Raw genomic sequence first — 14,587 nt, 5'->3', positions numbered from 1 at the left:
ACACATCGTTGGACTAGTATTGGGAAACAACCTCGACCGACCTTCCTTTCATTCCCGTAATCCGTCTGCGTCGGGTGTGCTCCGTAGCTAGCCACGGCACACATTTTATTATGAAACAAACCAAAAGCTAGAGCGCACACGCGGACATATTTTTATAAGAAAAAAAAATCGGTGAAGCAGGATTTCATTTGCCAACTAAAGCAACGCGAAGAGGGAGAAGAAGAACCATAGACGTAGTGAGACGGACGCTAAAGCTATAGAACCGCCATTACTGAAAGCGTGGGTGGCAATTCAAACGCTTTTTCGAGCAACGCTTTCAGCTCTACTTGTTCATTGTAACAAATTGCTTCGAAAGGTTACGAACCATTCGGTTGTACGCGTTAACGACGCCGAAGGAAATTAGTTCCACGAGTCTTTACCGGCTAGGCCGCGCTCCGATAGTCAGCTCCGCTAACCAGGCCGGCTAGCCCACGTTGCGCCGTAGGGAGGAAACGTTAAAGGAACAGCAAGTCGGGGCGCTCGGTCGTTTACGACAGGACAAAGAAGATAACAGCTTCACTTTGAAGACTGGCGTTTTTCGACTTACTTTAGAGCGTCTGTAACCATTAAGTGTGCTTGTGTCTGAGTACGCGTCGTCATCATGAACCCCAGCGCGCCTAGCTATCCCATGGCCTCCCTCTATGTGGGGGATCTGCATCCGGACGTGACCGAGGCCATGCTCTACGAGAAATTCAGCCCGGCTGGGCCTATCTTGTCGATCAGGGTCTGCAGAGACATGATCACCCGTCGTTCACTGGGTTACGCCTATGTGAACTTCCAGCAGCCCGCTGATGGTGAGTCTTAAATTTGGCCGGCTTGTCGACTCTTATGTTTAACTGCTGTATGTCGGTGCCGTGGTTGTCTCTTGTTAACCACGGCACAGTAAAACGAACCTGATTGCCTTTAATTTCCGCGTTTGTTGTATACTCACATGGTTTTCAGCTGAGCGAGCCCTGGACACCATGAATTTTGACGTGATCAAAGGCAGGCCACTTCGCATCATGTGGTCTCAGCGGGACCCTTCATTGAGGAAGAGCGGAGTGGGCAACATTTTCATCAAGAACCTAGACAAGTCCATTGATAATAAGGCCCTCTATGATACGTTTTCAGCATTCGGAAATATCCTGTCCTGCAAGGTAGGTGGAGCGCCGGTTGTCTTGACAGCATTTTGCCCTGTGTCTTGATTTTGCATACTCACCACTACTTTGCATGACATCAAATTCACAGCACAATGCAATTGTTGGTCAACTGTCTATTGCACGCTGTTTGTGATTGTTACTGAAGTGCTCAAATGTTCCCTCTCTAAGGTGGTTTGTGATGAAAATGGCTCAAAGGGTTACGGCTTTGTGCACTTTGAGACCCACGAGGCTGCCGAGCGGGCCATTGAGAAAATGAATGGCATGTTGCTCAATGACAGAAAAGTGTAAGTGTGATTACGATTGACACCTTGGATGATGTGCCTACTTATTATTTTTCCTAAAATCTAATGAAATGTATGACTTTGATATTAACAAGATGTGATTGAATGCATTTGATTGGTACGTGTTGTACGTTTTTTAAAGTTGTTCTCTGTATAATAAGTTTCAGCACACCACTTAAAACAGAATTAATAAACTTTTGTGTAAGAAATGCTAAAATAGGAAGTTCTTAATGGGGGTGCACGATATCCATTTTTTGAAACCGATATCTATAACTTCCTGCTCAAGACTGATACGATAACCGATAATAATACGTATATTTCCAAATGTATATTCACCTGAGTTTTTGAACACCTGTAGGTCAAAAATAGTGGTGGATTCAGCATAGATTTGCCTTTGTCCCAACCAAAACAAAGACAAGAGCAGTTTTGACTTAAAATAAAGTGCCCATATTTATTTTTTCAAATAAATATAATTTGAGTCAATCACAATCAGTCAATCTCATTGACGATGTGTCCCCCTGAACAATGAGCACTGAACTAAAACAAGAATAAACCCAACAGGTATTGTGCTTTGTCAGCAGGTAAAACATTTGGTGCTACAGAAGACTTTTGTGTTTTTGAACCATGAAACAACTTTCTTAACCTGGCAATTATATGACAGCAAGCCTATCAATAACCAAAGGCCTTTCAAGAACTTGTAAACATAACACTGCAAAATGCAAACATTTGCTAAAAATACGGCCTCTAGAACTGTAACAAAACTTTGCATACTGGCAATACAGGAGTGGAAACAAATGCACACATCCCAATCCACCGACACAAGCCAAGAATATATATTATCGGGCCTATTAATAATGATCTCGGATTTATTGGGATGGTGTCATAATTCCTATTATCATACCAATAATTAGTTAATTCTTTAACCACATAAAAGTTAAGGAATTTTGCAAATCTGTTGCTGAAAAAGAACACTTTACTAATTTACTATGTCACCTGGTCAAAGGTTTACATGAACTTATAAAGAACATAGCGTCATGGCTCTTAGTTTCCAGGTATTTGTTGAACTCTGCTTTTTCTCTGCTAGTATGATTGGAACACACGAGTCCTTGGCTGTTTTCACCTCAATTAGGTCAGGGGTCGGATACCCGTGGCTCAATTTCATATTACATTATTGAATATTTGATTAAAATTCTGGCACTTGGGAGATTTAAAGAAGTTAACTCCTTTAGTAGGCAGATCAGACTCAATTTTGAGCGATTAACAAAATACTCAGGTCATGAATTCACTTACGATTAGAGGTCGACCAAAATGGGATTTTCAAATGCCAATGCCGATATCTTAAAAAAATCATCCGATTGCAGATATCCTAAGCTGATATTTGAGGCAGATATATTTTCATTATTTTAAAGCACAAAGATAATGAAAGGCAATGTTTAAAAAAATTGAACAGCTTCAAATTTACAATGATGTGAGATTTAAAGGATTAGCTTAGTTCTACAAAACCAAAGGATGCAGCACTTTTTGAGATCATGCACACTCTGCAAGCAAGAACAGTACATTATTTTCAAATGATTAAACCCACCAGGACATCACGACGAGATGTAAACAAGTGAGAGTTTAAGAGGATGCTTGCCGTGCTGATGCTACGAGGTACATTCAGAGTGTACGGACTGTGCAGGAAGCAGCTTAAAAGGCTAAACCAACATTGGATATTCTCTTATGCAAGATAAAAAAAAAATCTTATGTTTACAAAACAGGCGAGCCTGAATCTTCCTGTAGCAGCCTGCCTTCAAGCCAATAATACCTGACTGCGGCCGACAGCCGCTACAAACAACGCCCAGTTGCAACAAACTACACCCACAAGATGCGACGGTAGATATCACGTATATAAAACTACATGCGAAATTGCACTCGCCGACGTTTGTAAACAGCCACCGTCTTAAAGCAGTAGACTTCTCAGAAAGGCTCTGTTGTAGCGACCCTAGCAAACCTAAAAAACATTTTATGTAAAATATTCCTAAATTGGCAAAATGTTGACTTGAAACTATCTTTTTATGATGAAACGGTTTTAAAACTTTCACATGTCGAAAGTAGACAAGGGAAATAATGCAATAACGGGAGCAATTTCAACAACTTTAACGGTTGATTCACAACAATAAATGACTTCCAAACAGCAAAGGTTACAACCTAGTTATCGCAATATCCGCAATACCTCTTTGTCTAGGTAAGGTTAGGGTAAAGAATTGGTTGGGGCCTATTGTCCCAAAAACCCTCTGAACTTCTTAGTACAGTAAATGAATTATTCGTACAACCGTACCAACATGTTTGGAGGGGCGTAGTTTGTAGTGTGGCTGCAGTTCGGCTGCGGCCACAGTTGCCCACACAGATTCCTGATCAAAATCTTTTTTTTTTTTTTTTTTTTTTTTTTTTTTTTTTAAATCGACTTATTTTTTGTGTTAATTGGTCGATTGCCAATTTTGGGAAAAAAAGTCCATATATCGTTCGACCTCTAGTTCGGATTTCCATTTGGAAGGAGAACTCGCAAGTGTGTGCTGGTACAGCTTCAGAGTACCAACCATGACTTTACATAGTTCACTCACGCAGGTCATAAATTCACCAACTATGTAACGTCAAGGTTTCTACTTGGAATGTATACCAACAAGTCTATGCTCCACAGAAGCAAAGGATTTAACTTTGTCCATGTAATCGCCAAACTTTAAGTCGAGATGTCATGTACTTTGTACTCAGTTGTTTGCCCTTGGCACATGCAGCTGCTTTGGCTCCCTAGTTGAGGTGGGTACCTCACGATAGGATACGATTTGCGATACAAGGCTCACGATATGACGACCTCATGATATGGTGATACAACAGTTATCGATACATGGGTCAGGAAATCTAAGATGTTTTACAAAACAACTAATAAACAGATAAGCTATTTTTATTCACCTGCGATGCGTTTATCACTAGTAGACGTCCAATTCGCTTGAACAGGAAATAACCTGTAAATGCCCACACGACATGTTCTGGTTTCAATGGCATTGATGCTAGACGTCCAATCCAGTCAAAATGAATTTGATGTCTAGCGCCGTCAATGGCAGTCTGTGAGCCAACGTAGATGCTACTCTAATGGAAGATATTGGTAGCAACAGTTTTTTTTTTTTTAAACGGTGACACCTCAAACAGTAAATCGATTCTTAGTGGGAGCATATCGATAACCTTTTGGATATGAAGTATCGCAATGTCATCTTTTCGATATATTGTTACACCCCTACTCTTATTTTCAGGTCTGTCCTGAGCTCCTTTGACTCTCCCATTGTGTCTTTTGTATTACATTTATATTTCCTCAGATCACTGGCTGTAGTCACTCATAATCACAAAAAGTAGGGCAGTCATACTATGAAACTCACATTTATTCTAATTTCTATGTTGCCAATTTTTTAAATGTTGCTGTATGTTCTATAGTTCGATCATGCTTTCATTTAACCGATAAAGTAATAAAAGAACCAAAGTTCATGATTTTTTGGGGGGGGTCAACCATGAATTAAATCTATATGATTAGCAAATTTTTTTCCCTTCTGTTCAACAGATTTGTTGGACGATTCAAGTCGCGTAAAGAGAGGGAAGCTGAACTTGGTGCCCGTGCAAGAGAATTCACCAATGTTTATATTAAGAACTTTGGAGAGGATATGGATGATGAAAAGCTCAAAGAATTATTTGGAAAATACGGTAAGTATTGAATTCAGGGTTCTAGGGTTTAAAATTATCCAATTAGCAGGCAGCGGTCTCTTCAGTGCACGTTAACGACTTCGGATGTACGTCTATTAAAAATGGAAATGCACCGATAAATTCCTCTGCATTCCGCCTCTCGTTGACGAAGGAAACACATTTTCTTATTTTTCAGTCAGAGGAACAATTTACAAGGAAAACATCTAGTTATTGTTGTAAAACATATATTTGAACTACAGTATTTTTTGGTCCTATTTTTTGATGGGGTTTGCAAAAACCTGAAAAATGTATTTTTAATAGGTATGTCGCGATCACGTTTTTGCGTCAGTCCAAGTCACCTGATTTTGAGAATCTGCCGATAGTCCCGATCAGACACGAAGAGTGTTGTTCAAAAAAAGTTTTAAAAATGTTACTGTCCCACTATGCAGCCTTTATAATGTGAATTAGGGGCAGTTTACATGGCGACTCTGCGACACACAGACGCAATGACTGAGTTGCGGACTCGCCTCGCGTGCATATGGTGCCGGCGAAGACTGAAGGCGAAAACGAAAAATTCTGAATCCTGCCTCCAAAGTGAAAGTATCTGATTGCGGGTGGTTGAGGGGGGCTTCCTCGTCATGCATATCAAAGGCTCCTGCTGCGCGAGACCGCGCTGTTAACGTCAGCACGACGTTGGGCGTGCGCAGCGCTGCTACTAAACATTAAAAACAGCAATTATGGCGGAATGTCAGCTTTAATTTACTGTTTTAATAATATTTTTAGGGCTGTCAAACGATTAAAGTTTTTAATCGAGTTAATTACAGCTTAAAAATTAATTGTAATTAATCGCAATTCAAACCATCTCTAAAATATGCCATATTTTTATGTAAATTATTGTTGGAATGGAAAGATGAGACACACAGCGGATATATACATACAACATACTGTACATCAGTACTATATTTGTTTATTGTAACAATAAATCCACAAATGGCATTATTAACATTCTTTCTGTTAGTGAACCACGGATAGAAAGACTTGTAGTTCTGAAACGATAAATGTTATAGTTACAAGTTATAGTAATTTTATATTAAAACCCCTCTCCATGTTTTCGTTTTAATAAAATTTGTAATATTTTCAATCAAAAGTAGAGTTAATATATTAAGAATAACAATAACAATAATAAAAATAGAGTGAAAAGTTTTACGTGTATTTTGCATAGCTATTTTGATATGGAATGCCAGTTCATTTTGCATTGTTGTTTAACTGTGAGAATAGGGCCTCGTTACTATAGACTGAAGTGCTTTTCTTTTTGTGAACATTATTTTGAGAGATAAGAATGTTATTTTTGTTGTGCTTTCACTAAACGATACTTATGTTTGTTGTGAAGGAGTTGCCGAAGCTTATGCCAATAAACGGCGCGGTCCAAAGAACGCCTGTGTCGACTCGTCTTTACTGTATAACATATAATGGGAAAACCCATTGGCAGTGTATCAAATACTTGTTCTCCCCACTGTATCTGTACATATCTTACCCAAAATACAACAAGAGACACATAATTGCCACTAAAAGAAAGAAAACTTACCGAAATATGTGTGGAGCACAAATAGCAATTTGCATTGCATTGTGAATACAGCATAAACGTCTCACAACTACTAATTCTCCCACGTTTAGAAGAAATAACATGAGTATGGAACGGCGCTGCCCCCAAGCGGCCGGTGGCATTCTCTTCACTCTTAATGTCCATAAACGGCCTCATTGTAATCTGTTTGAGGCAATATGCCAGCGGGTCATTCAGTGCATGCGTTAATTGCGTCAAATATTTTAACGTGATTAATTCAAAAAATTAATTACCGCCCGTTAACGCAATAATTTTGACAGCCCTAAATATTTTTAAATTAAATACGTTGAACGTTTCAATTTTTTTGCCTTTTTGAATAAAAAATGACATCGCTTCAACTGGACGGGCATATTTTTTTCCGGGCTGAGGGAGCTTGGCGGGGTCAAAGTGCATCATTCTCAGTCGCCCGGTAAATCTGCACTGCCCCCTAGGGCTTGGCATGAATACTACATCGTTTTCATGCGGAATTGCGACATTGTTCAAATGGAGACGCAAATGCAAATTTGAAATTGTTCGTATTCTCAGAGAGTCACCATGTAAACGGCCCCTTAGTTTTAAAGGAGAATGATGTAGAAAAATGCTTCTTTATTAATTTCTCCATTATGCGGGTTCACTCAAATCCCGTCACGCTGATAACAGCCTCTTACTTACACAATGGGTTGCAACAGCACACTACCGCTAGTGTTGAACCAACTAAACGATGATTGACACATTTGGCAATTTGATAGTAGAGCTACCAAGCTTATATCAAACCTTACAATGATCAATAACTTTAAATGGCTAACTCCTGGGCACCGCTGATAAAGAAAAGCAGCACGAGGGAGAGGGGCTGTACAGGTATGAAGCAGAAAAACAAATACATTATTAAAAACCCCATCCTTAGCACCCAATTCTGATCTTCTGAAAAATGGCGCAATCGGCCTGATTTTCCGATCACGTGATCGGATTGGAACAGCGACCTTTTGGTGGTTTGCGATATATATTGAGATATTAAAACTAGAAGAATTCTCACCAGATGACTTTAATAGCTCTGTTTGGGAAGACCTTGGTTGACTCGTCATGGCCACAGTGCATTATTATCATAATCCAGGCTAAGGAGTTCATCTTTGAATAATGAAGATTGTTGTGTATAAAATGGATCCAGGAGGCCATGATGCATATTTTCTGCTTTTATGACGCAAACAAACAAATCGTTGCGATGGGACCATTGCGCATGTGCACCTTGCAATGGTGATTAAACGATATATTTAACATGCCTAGTGTGGGATAGCCATAAGAATGAAACAGTCCAGTTGCGATTGAGACAACTAAATCACCTGGATGAAGGGAAATTATCTTTTTGTTTTTTTTTTTCTTTAGGACCAGCACTCAGTATCCGTGTTATGACTGATGAGAGTGGTAAATCAAAAGGATTTGGCTTTGTCAGCTTTGAGCGACATGAAGATGCACAGAAGGTAGGAACAAAGCACTCTTGTCAGTAGGTTAAATTTGCCACTATTGTAGAATGTGCAGGTGATAATTCTGTTTCCACATTTCTCTTTTTAGGCTGTGGATGATATGAATGGTAAAGAACTGAATGGCAGACAAGTTTATGTGGGCCGTGCACAGAAAAAGGGAGAACGCCAAAATGAGCTAAAGCGCAAATTTGAGCAAATGAAACAAGATCGCATGACCAGATACCAGGTGGGTTTCGAATGTAAATGTAATGGCTTTATTTTTTTCAAACTTGAACTGTCTTTTATTCTTAAATGGTATTTTTTTTATGCTGGTTGTATCTCAAAATTAAATTTTTTGGGGGGGTAGGGTGTCAACTTGTATGTGAAGAACTTGGACGATGGTCTTGATGATGAGCGGCTACGCAAGGAATTCTCTCCATTTGGAACAATAACAAGTGCTAAGGTGTGGTTTAAAGTGTCCATTTAAAAAAAAAAAAAATTTGAACAGCTAGCAGTTTATTGAAAGAGGATGTCCGTCCCCCCCCCCCCCCCACCACCACCACCCCTTCGCAGGTTATGATGGAGGGTGGCCGCAGCAAAGGGTTCGGTTTCGTGTGCTTTTCTTCTCCAGAAGAGGCCACCAAAGCCGTCACAGAAATGAACGGGCGAATCGTTGCAACTAAACCGTTATATGTGGCCCTGGCTCAACGCAAAGAAGAGCGTCAGGCCCATCTAACCAACCAGTACATGCAGAGGATGGCCACTGTCCGGGCTGTACCCAACCCTGTTCTCAACCCTTACCAAGCAGCTCCACCTTCTGGCTACTTTATGGCAGCTATACCTCAGGTGAGCCATGGAGAGAAATGAGTCTTTTTTTGGGGGGGGGGGGGGGGGGGGGGTCAAAACGATATACTCTCAAGATTTGTGCTGACTGAATATGACATCACTGTTGAAAAAAAAAAAATTAAAACCGAATCTGTTGCCTGTTAAGAAAATTGCTGTTAGTTGGCTAATTATGTTATATCCCTGTTTTCATTCTATTATTGTGGCTGACTGCCTCCTACTTGGGAATGACCTGTTACTGTTTACTCCTAGGCCCAAAACCGTGCTGCATATTACTCTGCCAACCAACTGGCTCAGCTGCGGCCCAGCCCTCGATGGGCCACACAGGCAGTTCGCCCGCAGCGTAAGTAAAAACATTGAGCCTTTTTGTTGATTAGCTCTAAAATGTCTTGCTCCTTCAGACTTTCAGAACATGCCCAGCGCCATGCGGCCTTCAGCTCCCAGGCCTCAGACATTTGGCGCCATCCGTCCCACCGCCACCACCAACACCCAGGTCCCACGCATGATGGCCTCTCAACGCATGCGTGAGTAGAACTGAAAGTAAAATGAAGAGGTTTTCTCTTTTCGTCCGTTTAATTTTATTTTTCCATGCAACAGCCACCCAGGCCCTCAGCCAACGCCCTGCCAGCGCTTCGGCCACCGCTGCTCCTGTGCGAGCGATGCCCCACTACAAATACGCCGCCGGTGTCCGCAACCCTCAGCAGCACATGGCCTCCCAGCCACAAGTCACCATGCAGCAGGTTCCTACTGTTTTGAAATTAGCACAAGATTTTTCTTCCCTCTCAGATTTATGTACTTTATCTCTTTCAGAAGTACATTTTTCTCTCAGATTAGTGAATGTACAATAATGTTTTAGAAGTACATGTTCAGAATACTGATGTATACAATTTTTTTAGCCTGCTGTCCACGTCCAAGGACAGGAGCCTCTGACTGCCTCCATGCTGGCTGCCGCTCCTCCCCAGGAACAGAAGCAGATGCTGGGTCAGTATATGCTCGTTTTGAATTAAAACAATGTTAATATGTAGGCATGTCCTGGTATGAGATTTTGACGATATGATAACCTTACGCAAAAAAAACGCGGTTCCATGATATTTCAATTATAGCTCTAAAATGAACTATTTTGAGATCTGGGTTTAAAAAAGATTCCATTGAACAGGATTTTTTTTTTTACTTTTTACAAATTGGCAGATGTTTACAATGGTGGAAGACTTTAGGAAAGTAGGCTAATGGTAGACAGGAAACTAGTTAGCCGTCATGGCATGCTAACTAGCCACGTTGTCTGCCTCATTAGCATGCTAACTTTATAGTATTGTTTTACTATCGCTAAACACGCTATACCAGCTTACCTGCACGCTATACCTGCACGCCGGCTGACCTTCCTCTAAGCTGCGGCAGTCTTTTCGGTAGCCGAAGTACTCCATACTAGCGACTTTTTGTCTATTTTTGTGGGGGGGGGTGGCTCAGGTGTAGTGTCACTGACAGAAACACTGAAAGGCAACAACTGGAAGTGGATGGGTGAGCACTGCCGCTCAAAGCCACCGATTTCTCGCTACATTTTTGGGATCTCAAAAATAGCTAATATCGTAACTACGTTATGACAGAAAATTAGTGGTTTTGAAACCGTGACGTTTTCATACCACGGTAAACCTTGAAACCACAAACTGGCTAATGCCTATTGATATGTCAATCTTGAGGTAACTTGTTGTTGTTCCTTCAGGTGAGCGACTGTTCCCCTTGATTCAAAACATGCACCCCAGCCTGGCAGGCAAGATCACTGGCATGCTGCTGGAGATCGACAATTCTGAGCTCCTACACATGCTTGAATCACCTGAATCCCTCCGCTCAAAGGTAAGTAAATGACTTGAAATGCCGTTGATTACAAAATACTGCGTACGTTTTGTGTGCTGTGGTTAAGCATTGTTTTGGTTTAGGTGGATGAGGCTGTTGCTGTGCTCCAGGCCCACCAGGCCAAAGAGGCTGCTCAGAAATCCACCACTCCTGCTGGTGTTCCCAGTGTATAAGGTGTGTACAAAGTCCTTTCTGATTTGACCACAGTCCCCAAATTCGAATATCAATTTATAACATTCCATTACTCCTCCCTACAGATTGAGCCGTTTGAAACCTGCTTCACCGATGGAAAAAGAGAAAAAAAATTAAACATTGAAAAACCTAAAACACTGAAAACATTGCAAAATGATAAATTTTTTCTTAAAAAAAAAAAAAAGAAAACCATTTACTCTGCCAGGTCTAGGGATGGTTTGACTAGACCTTGTTCATATACTAAAAAAAGTTGAAGAAAAAAAAATAGCAAAATGGTAAAAAGTTAAATTTGAATGCATTCCTCTGTTTTATGTCATTTTATTGTCAATGCTCAGAATATCAGCCATGGTAAGGGGTGGAGATACTGGAGCATTCTTGAAAGTTTATAGTTACTGCCGAATAAATTCTCATTCAAATTGTGTGAATTCTTATTGTCTTAATTTCAAACATTGTTTCGACCGTGTAAACCTCTAGAATGCCACTAATATTGGATACTTTTTTTTTGTACGTTGTCACCTTTTCAATATAGAATTGTGCTTCATAAATGCCGATATTCTCGAATGAATACCATTATACGGACTTGAGTGCCTCTTGGATAATGGTAAATTTATCAGGGTTCCCGCGGGTCCTTAAAAAATCTTAAAATCCGGATAATCAAGGTCTTACTTGAATTTAATGGAAAATTGCAGTAGGTATTAAATTTCCAGTCAATGTGTTCAAATCACTGCAGTCTGCCATAAAACTTGTAATGGTATGTATGTTTTATTCATTGCTGTGCACTAAATACGAGAGTTTGAAATGTTATACGGTACGTCGTCCGCAACCTCAGCCTACGTCGGCGACTCGTAGTCGTAGCCCAAAATATCGATATGTGCCAACCAAGAATCGATATATCATTTTAAAAAGGTGTCACCAAACTCTTCCATTAGAATCATGCCTACATTACCTCAATGGCTGCCATTGAAGGTGCTTGACAGCCAATGCAATGGCTGCCATTGAAGACTCTTCACCGCGAATGGCGTACCGCACGCAACACGTCAGTTTTGCTCATTAATATTCATGACGTTAGCAATTGTTGCTAGGCGGGTCAAGCTCACATTTGTCCCAACGCTAAATGCATGTAAATAGTGTGCGAACGAGATGTTTACTGAGCTAACCCTACCAATTCTGTCCAAAAATAATGTCCCTTGTGCCAAATTCCCTGGTAAAGATATGGAAGAACATACAAATGTTGAAGAGATGGCTTGAGTGTCGAGGGCTGAAAAAGAAAAAACCGCTGACCTTATCCAGAGGTAGCCTTTTTTATTGACACCTTTTTCTTGCCTTACGCCTCTGACAATGACATTTTCCCGTTTCAACAATCTATCGTTTACCACCATATGCCCTGTCTTTTATATTATATCCTCTGGTTTACATTGCTTATTTTAGCGATCGCAAATGCTACTCGGTGACAGCCAATGAACGCTTTGAATTTTTTCATTAATCTTCTATTATTTACATTTGCCCCTAAAGTTTTTTTTTTTTTTCATAATAACAGAAAAGGTAACAGTGGCAGTCGGATACCATTTTTTTTTTTTTTTATCAGAAGCAGCACGGCGAAACGCCATGCTAAATTAAAATATAAAAATGGCTCACCTCTTTATCCTCTGTGGGACCATGGCCCCCAACAAAATGGTTACTGACTGCATATGAATGTGAATGGCTTCACCTTGCTGGCATTAAACTGGTCTTTTGGATCAACTTGCATGGACATCAATTCTTCACATTTTTTTCCTCAGTTTTTGGTTTCAGGAAATGTTTGAAGAAAACATCTTTCAGAACTTGTAATGTCTAGTAGTTTCTACAAGTTCCATAGCCAGTGTTTGATTGGCATGTTCATTTTTTAAAGATTACCGTAGAAAACAAGTATCATGGATTGTATGCGAGGGCGTGTCTATAATGTCCGACTTCGGCGTTACAATGGCGGTTTCATGATGTAAAAATTGCATTCGTGCTGTACGCTATTGTTTTTCTGTTTATTAGCCGTTTTGTACACTATCCTAGAATGATTTCCGGACAAATGATCGATAACTGTTGTATTGCCATATTGTGAGATCGTTGTCGTTAGCCTTGTATCGTAAAACCGTATCGTGAGGTTCCCATCTCTAGTGCAAAGTCTGCAAAAAGACTTGTTCGGGACAATGGGGGTCAAAGCCATTGAGTCGCACATGAGAGGAGAAAAACAGTTAATGTTTTTTCTTCATCAGAATTTGTGACATGTTGGTCATATATTTTTGGGGTCTAAAAATGTATTTAAAAGCATTTGACTTTTAAAAGGGTGCAAGAACCCTGATTTATGAACAGATTTGCATCTTTAAAATCCCCCTCAACATATTATCCACTAATTTTATGGTTTTGAGTAGACCTTGCCAAGTCACTCATCTACCATGAACCATCACGGACGTCGGACTCATAATTGTTGAGGTCCTGCAATCCAATCCTCATAAACTCATCGGGCCCGCGAGGTAGTACACTGCTCCTGCTTTAGATATCGCGAGTTTTTGCGCAGGTTTGCAGGAAATCGCCGTTCTACATAATCGGGTACACATGTGCAAAACACGTGATTGTTCTAACATGTTCAAAAAATGTTTTGTACTTTACTGCTTTACAGTAACAACTGCATTAGACCATGTGCATTTTCTTTAAATCACAAAACTGCTTATCACAGCGCTGAATAGAGTGCGGGCAGAGATGCATGTAAGGATAATACGTACTGGCAGCCATCTTGTGTCGGGGCATTCCCATGGTGCGAACTATGGTAACTGTGTCCTGCCAAAATGTGCTACTTCGGCGAAACGTACGAAATTGACATAACACCTGTTAAGTATTTAGCAACTTATAATAGTACATATCTCAAGTACACGCTCCAGTTATAGTGTAACAATGTTATATTTAGCGAACGGCCCCGACGTGAAATGGCCGACCAATGACAACTCCCATTCTTATATGTTCACAGCGTGCATTATACATCTAGGTTTATACATATAAATGTGATTGATAGCTTTTGTTCGCTGTAGTCGGGGACTGGAGTCATCACTTATCGGCCATTTTGGTTCAGTGCCATTCGCTAACACATTACTTCAAAGGAGCGTATACTTTTAAATAGCTCTATAAATTGCTCAATTTTGGACAGAGTTTCAAACGGCTTGGTTTGTCACAAACATCAGGGACGCAGCAATAGTGATAAAAAATATATATAACATTTTATCAATATGCAGTCAGAATTATAGCCACGCTACTATGTTTTTTTTTTTTTTTTTTTAATCAATCGCACTGTTTGTAAATACTGTAAATACATCAACAATTCATTGAGTTAATACTAATTAAGTCCAGAAATAACTCACTTTATTTGAGCTGCAGTTAAACTCACTACAAAAGTATTCTGACGCAAGATGGCCGCCAGTCATTCACGCCGTTCAATAGCCCAGCAGCAGTGACGTCTGC

General features: G+C 40.3%; 1 protein-coding gene across 1 annotated transcript; it reads left to right on the top strand.

Moving 5' to 3' along the window:
• LOC130914650 (polyadenylate-binding protein 1A) lies at positions 1-11,529 on the top strand. Its single transcript, XM_057834048.1, has 15 exons — positions 1-833; positions 982-1,175; positions 1,347-1,462; positions 5,046-5,185; positions 8,145-8,239; positions 8,331-8,468; positions 8,589-8,684; positions 8,795-9,067; positions 9,317-9,407; positions 9,466-9,588; positions 9,662-9,804; positions 9,961-10,045; positions 10,782-10,912; positions 10,996-11,086; positions 11,170-11,529. Exons 1-14 carry the CDS (start codon positions 641-643, stop codon positions 11,083-11,085), a joined length of 1,908 nt encoding a protein of 635 aa, XP_057690031.1. The 5' UTR covers positions 1-640; the 3' UTR covers position 11,086; positions 11,170-11,529.
• The last annotated feature ends 3,058 nt before the right edge of the window (positions 11,530-14,587 follow it).

The sequence above is a fragment of the Corythoichthys intestinalis genome, chromosome 4, assembly GCF_030265065.1.
Source record: "Corythoichthys intestinalis isolate RoL2023-P3 chromosome 4, ASM3026506v1, whole genome shotgun sequence".
In the NCBI taxonomy this organism is placed as follows: Eukaryota; Metazoa; Chordata; class Actinopteri; order Syngnathiformes; family Syngnathidae; genus Corythoichthys; species Corythoichthys intestinalis.
Note: the sequence above shows the minus strand (reverse complement) of the source record. Positions and strands in the feature narration are given on the sequence as shown.

What these genes read in the sequence shown, in the direction of transcription:
- LOC130914650 (XM_057834048.1), top strand. Translation starts at nt 641, where the DNA reads ATGAACCCCAGCGCGCCTAGCTATCCCATGGCCTCCCTCTATGTGGGG. An exon ending in TTATGGCAGCTATACCTCAG is followed by an intron (nt 9,068 to 9,316) that starts GTGAGCCATGGA and finishes GTTTACTCCTAG; the next exon opens with GCCCAAAACCGTGCTGCATA. An exon ending in GGAACAGAAGCAGATGCTGG is followed by an intron (nt 10,046 to 10,781) that starts GTCAGTATATGC and finishes TTGTTCCTTCAG; the next exon opens with GTGAGCGACTGTTCCCCTTG.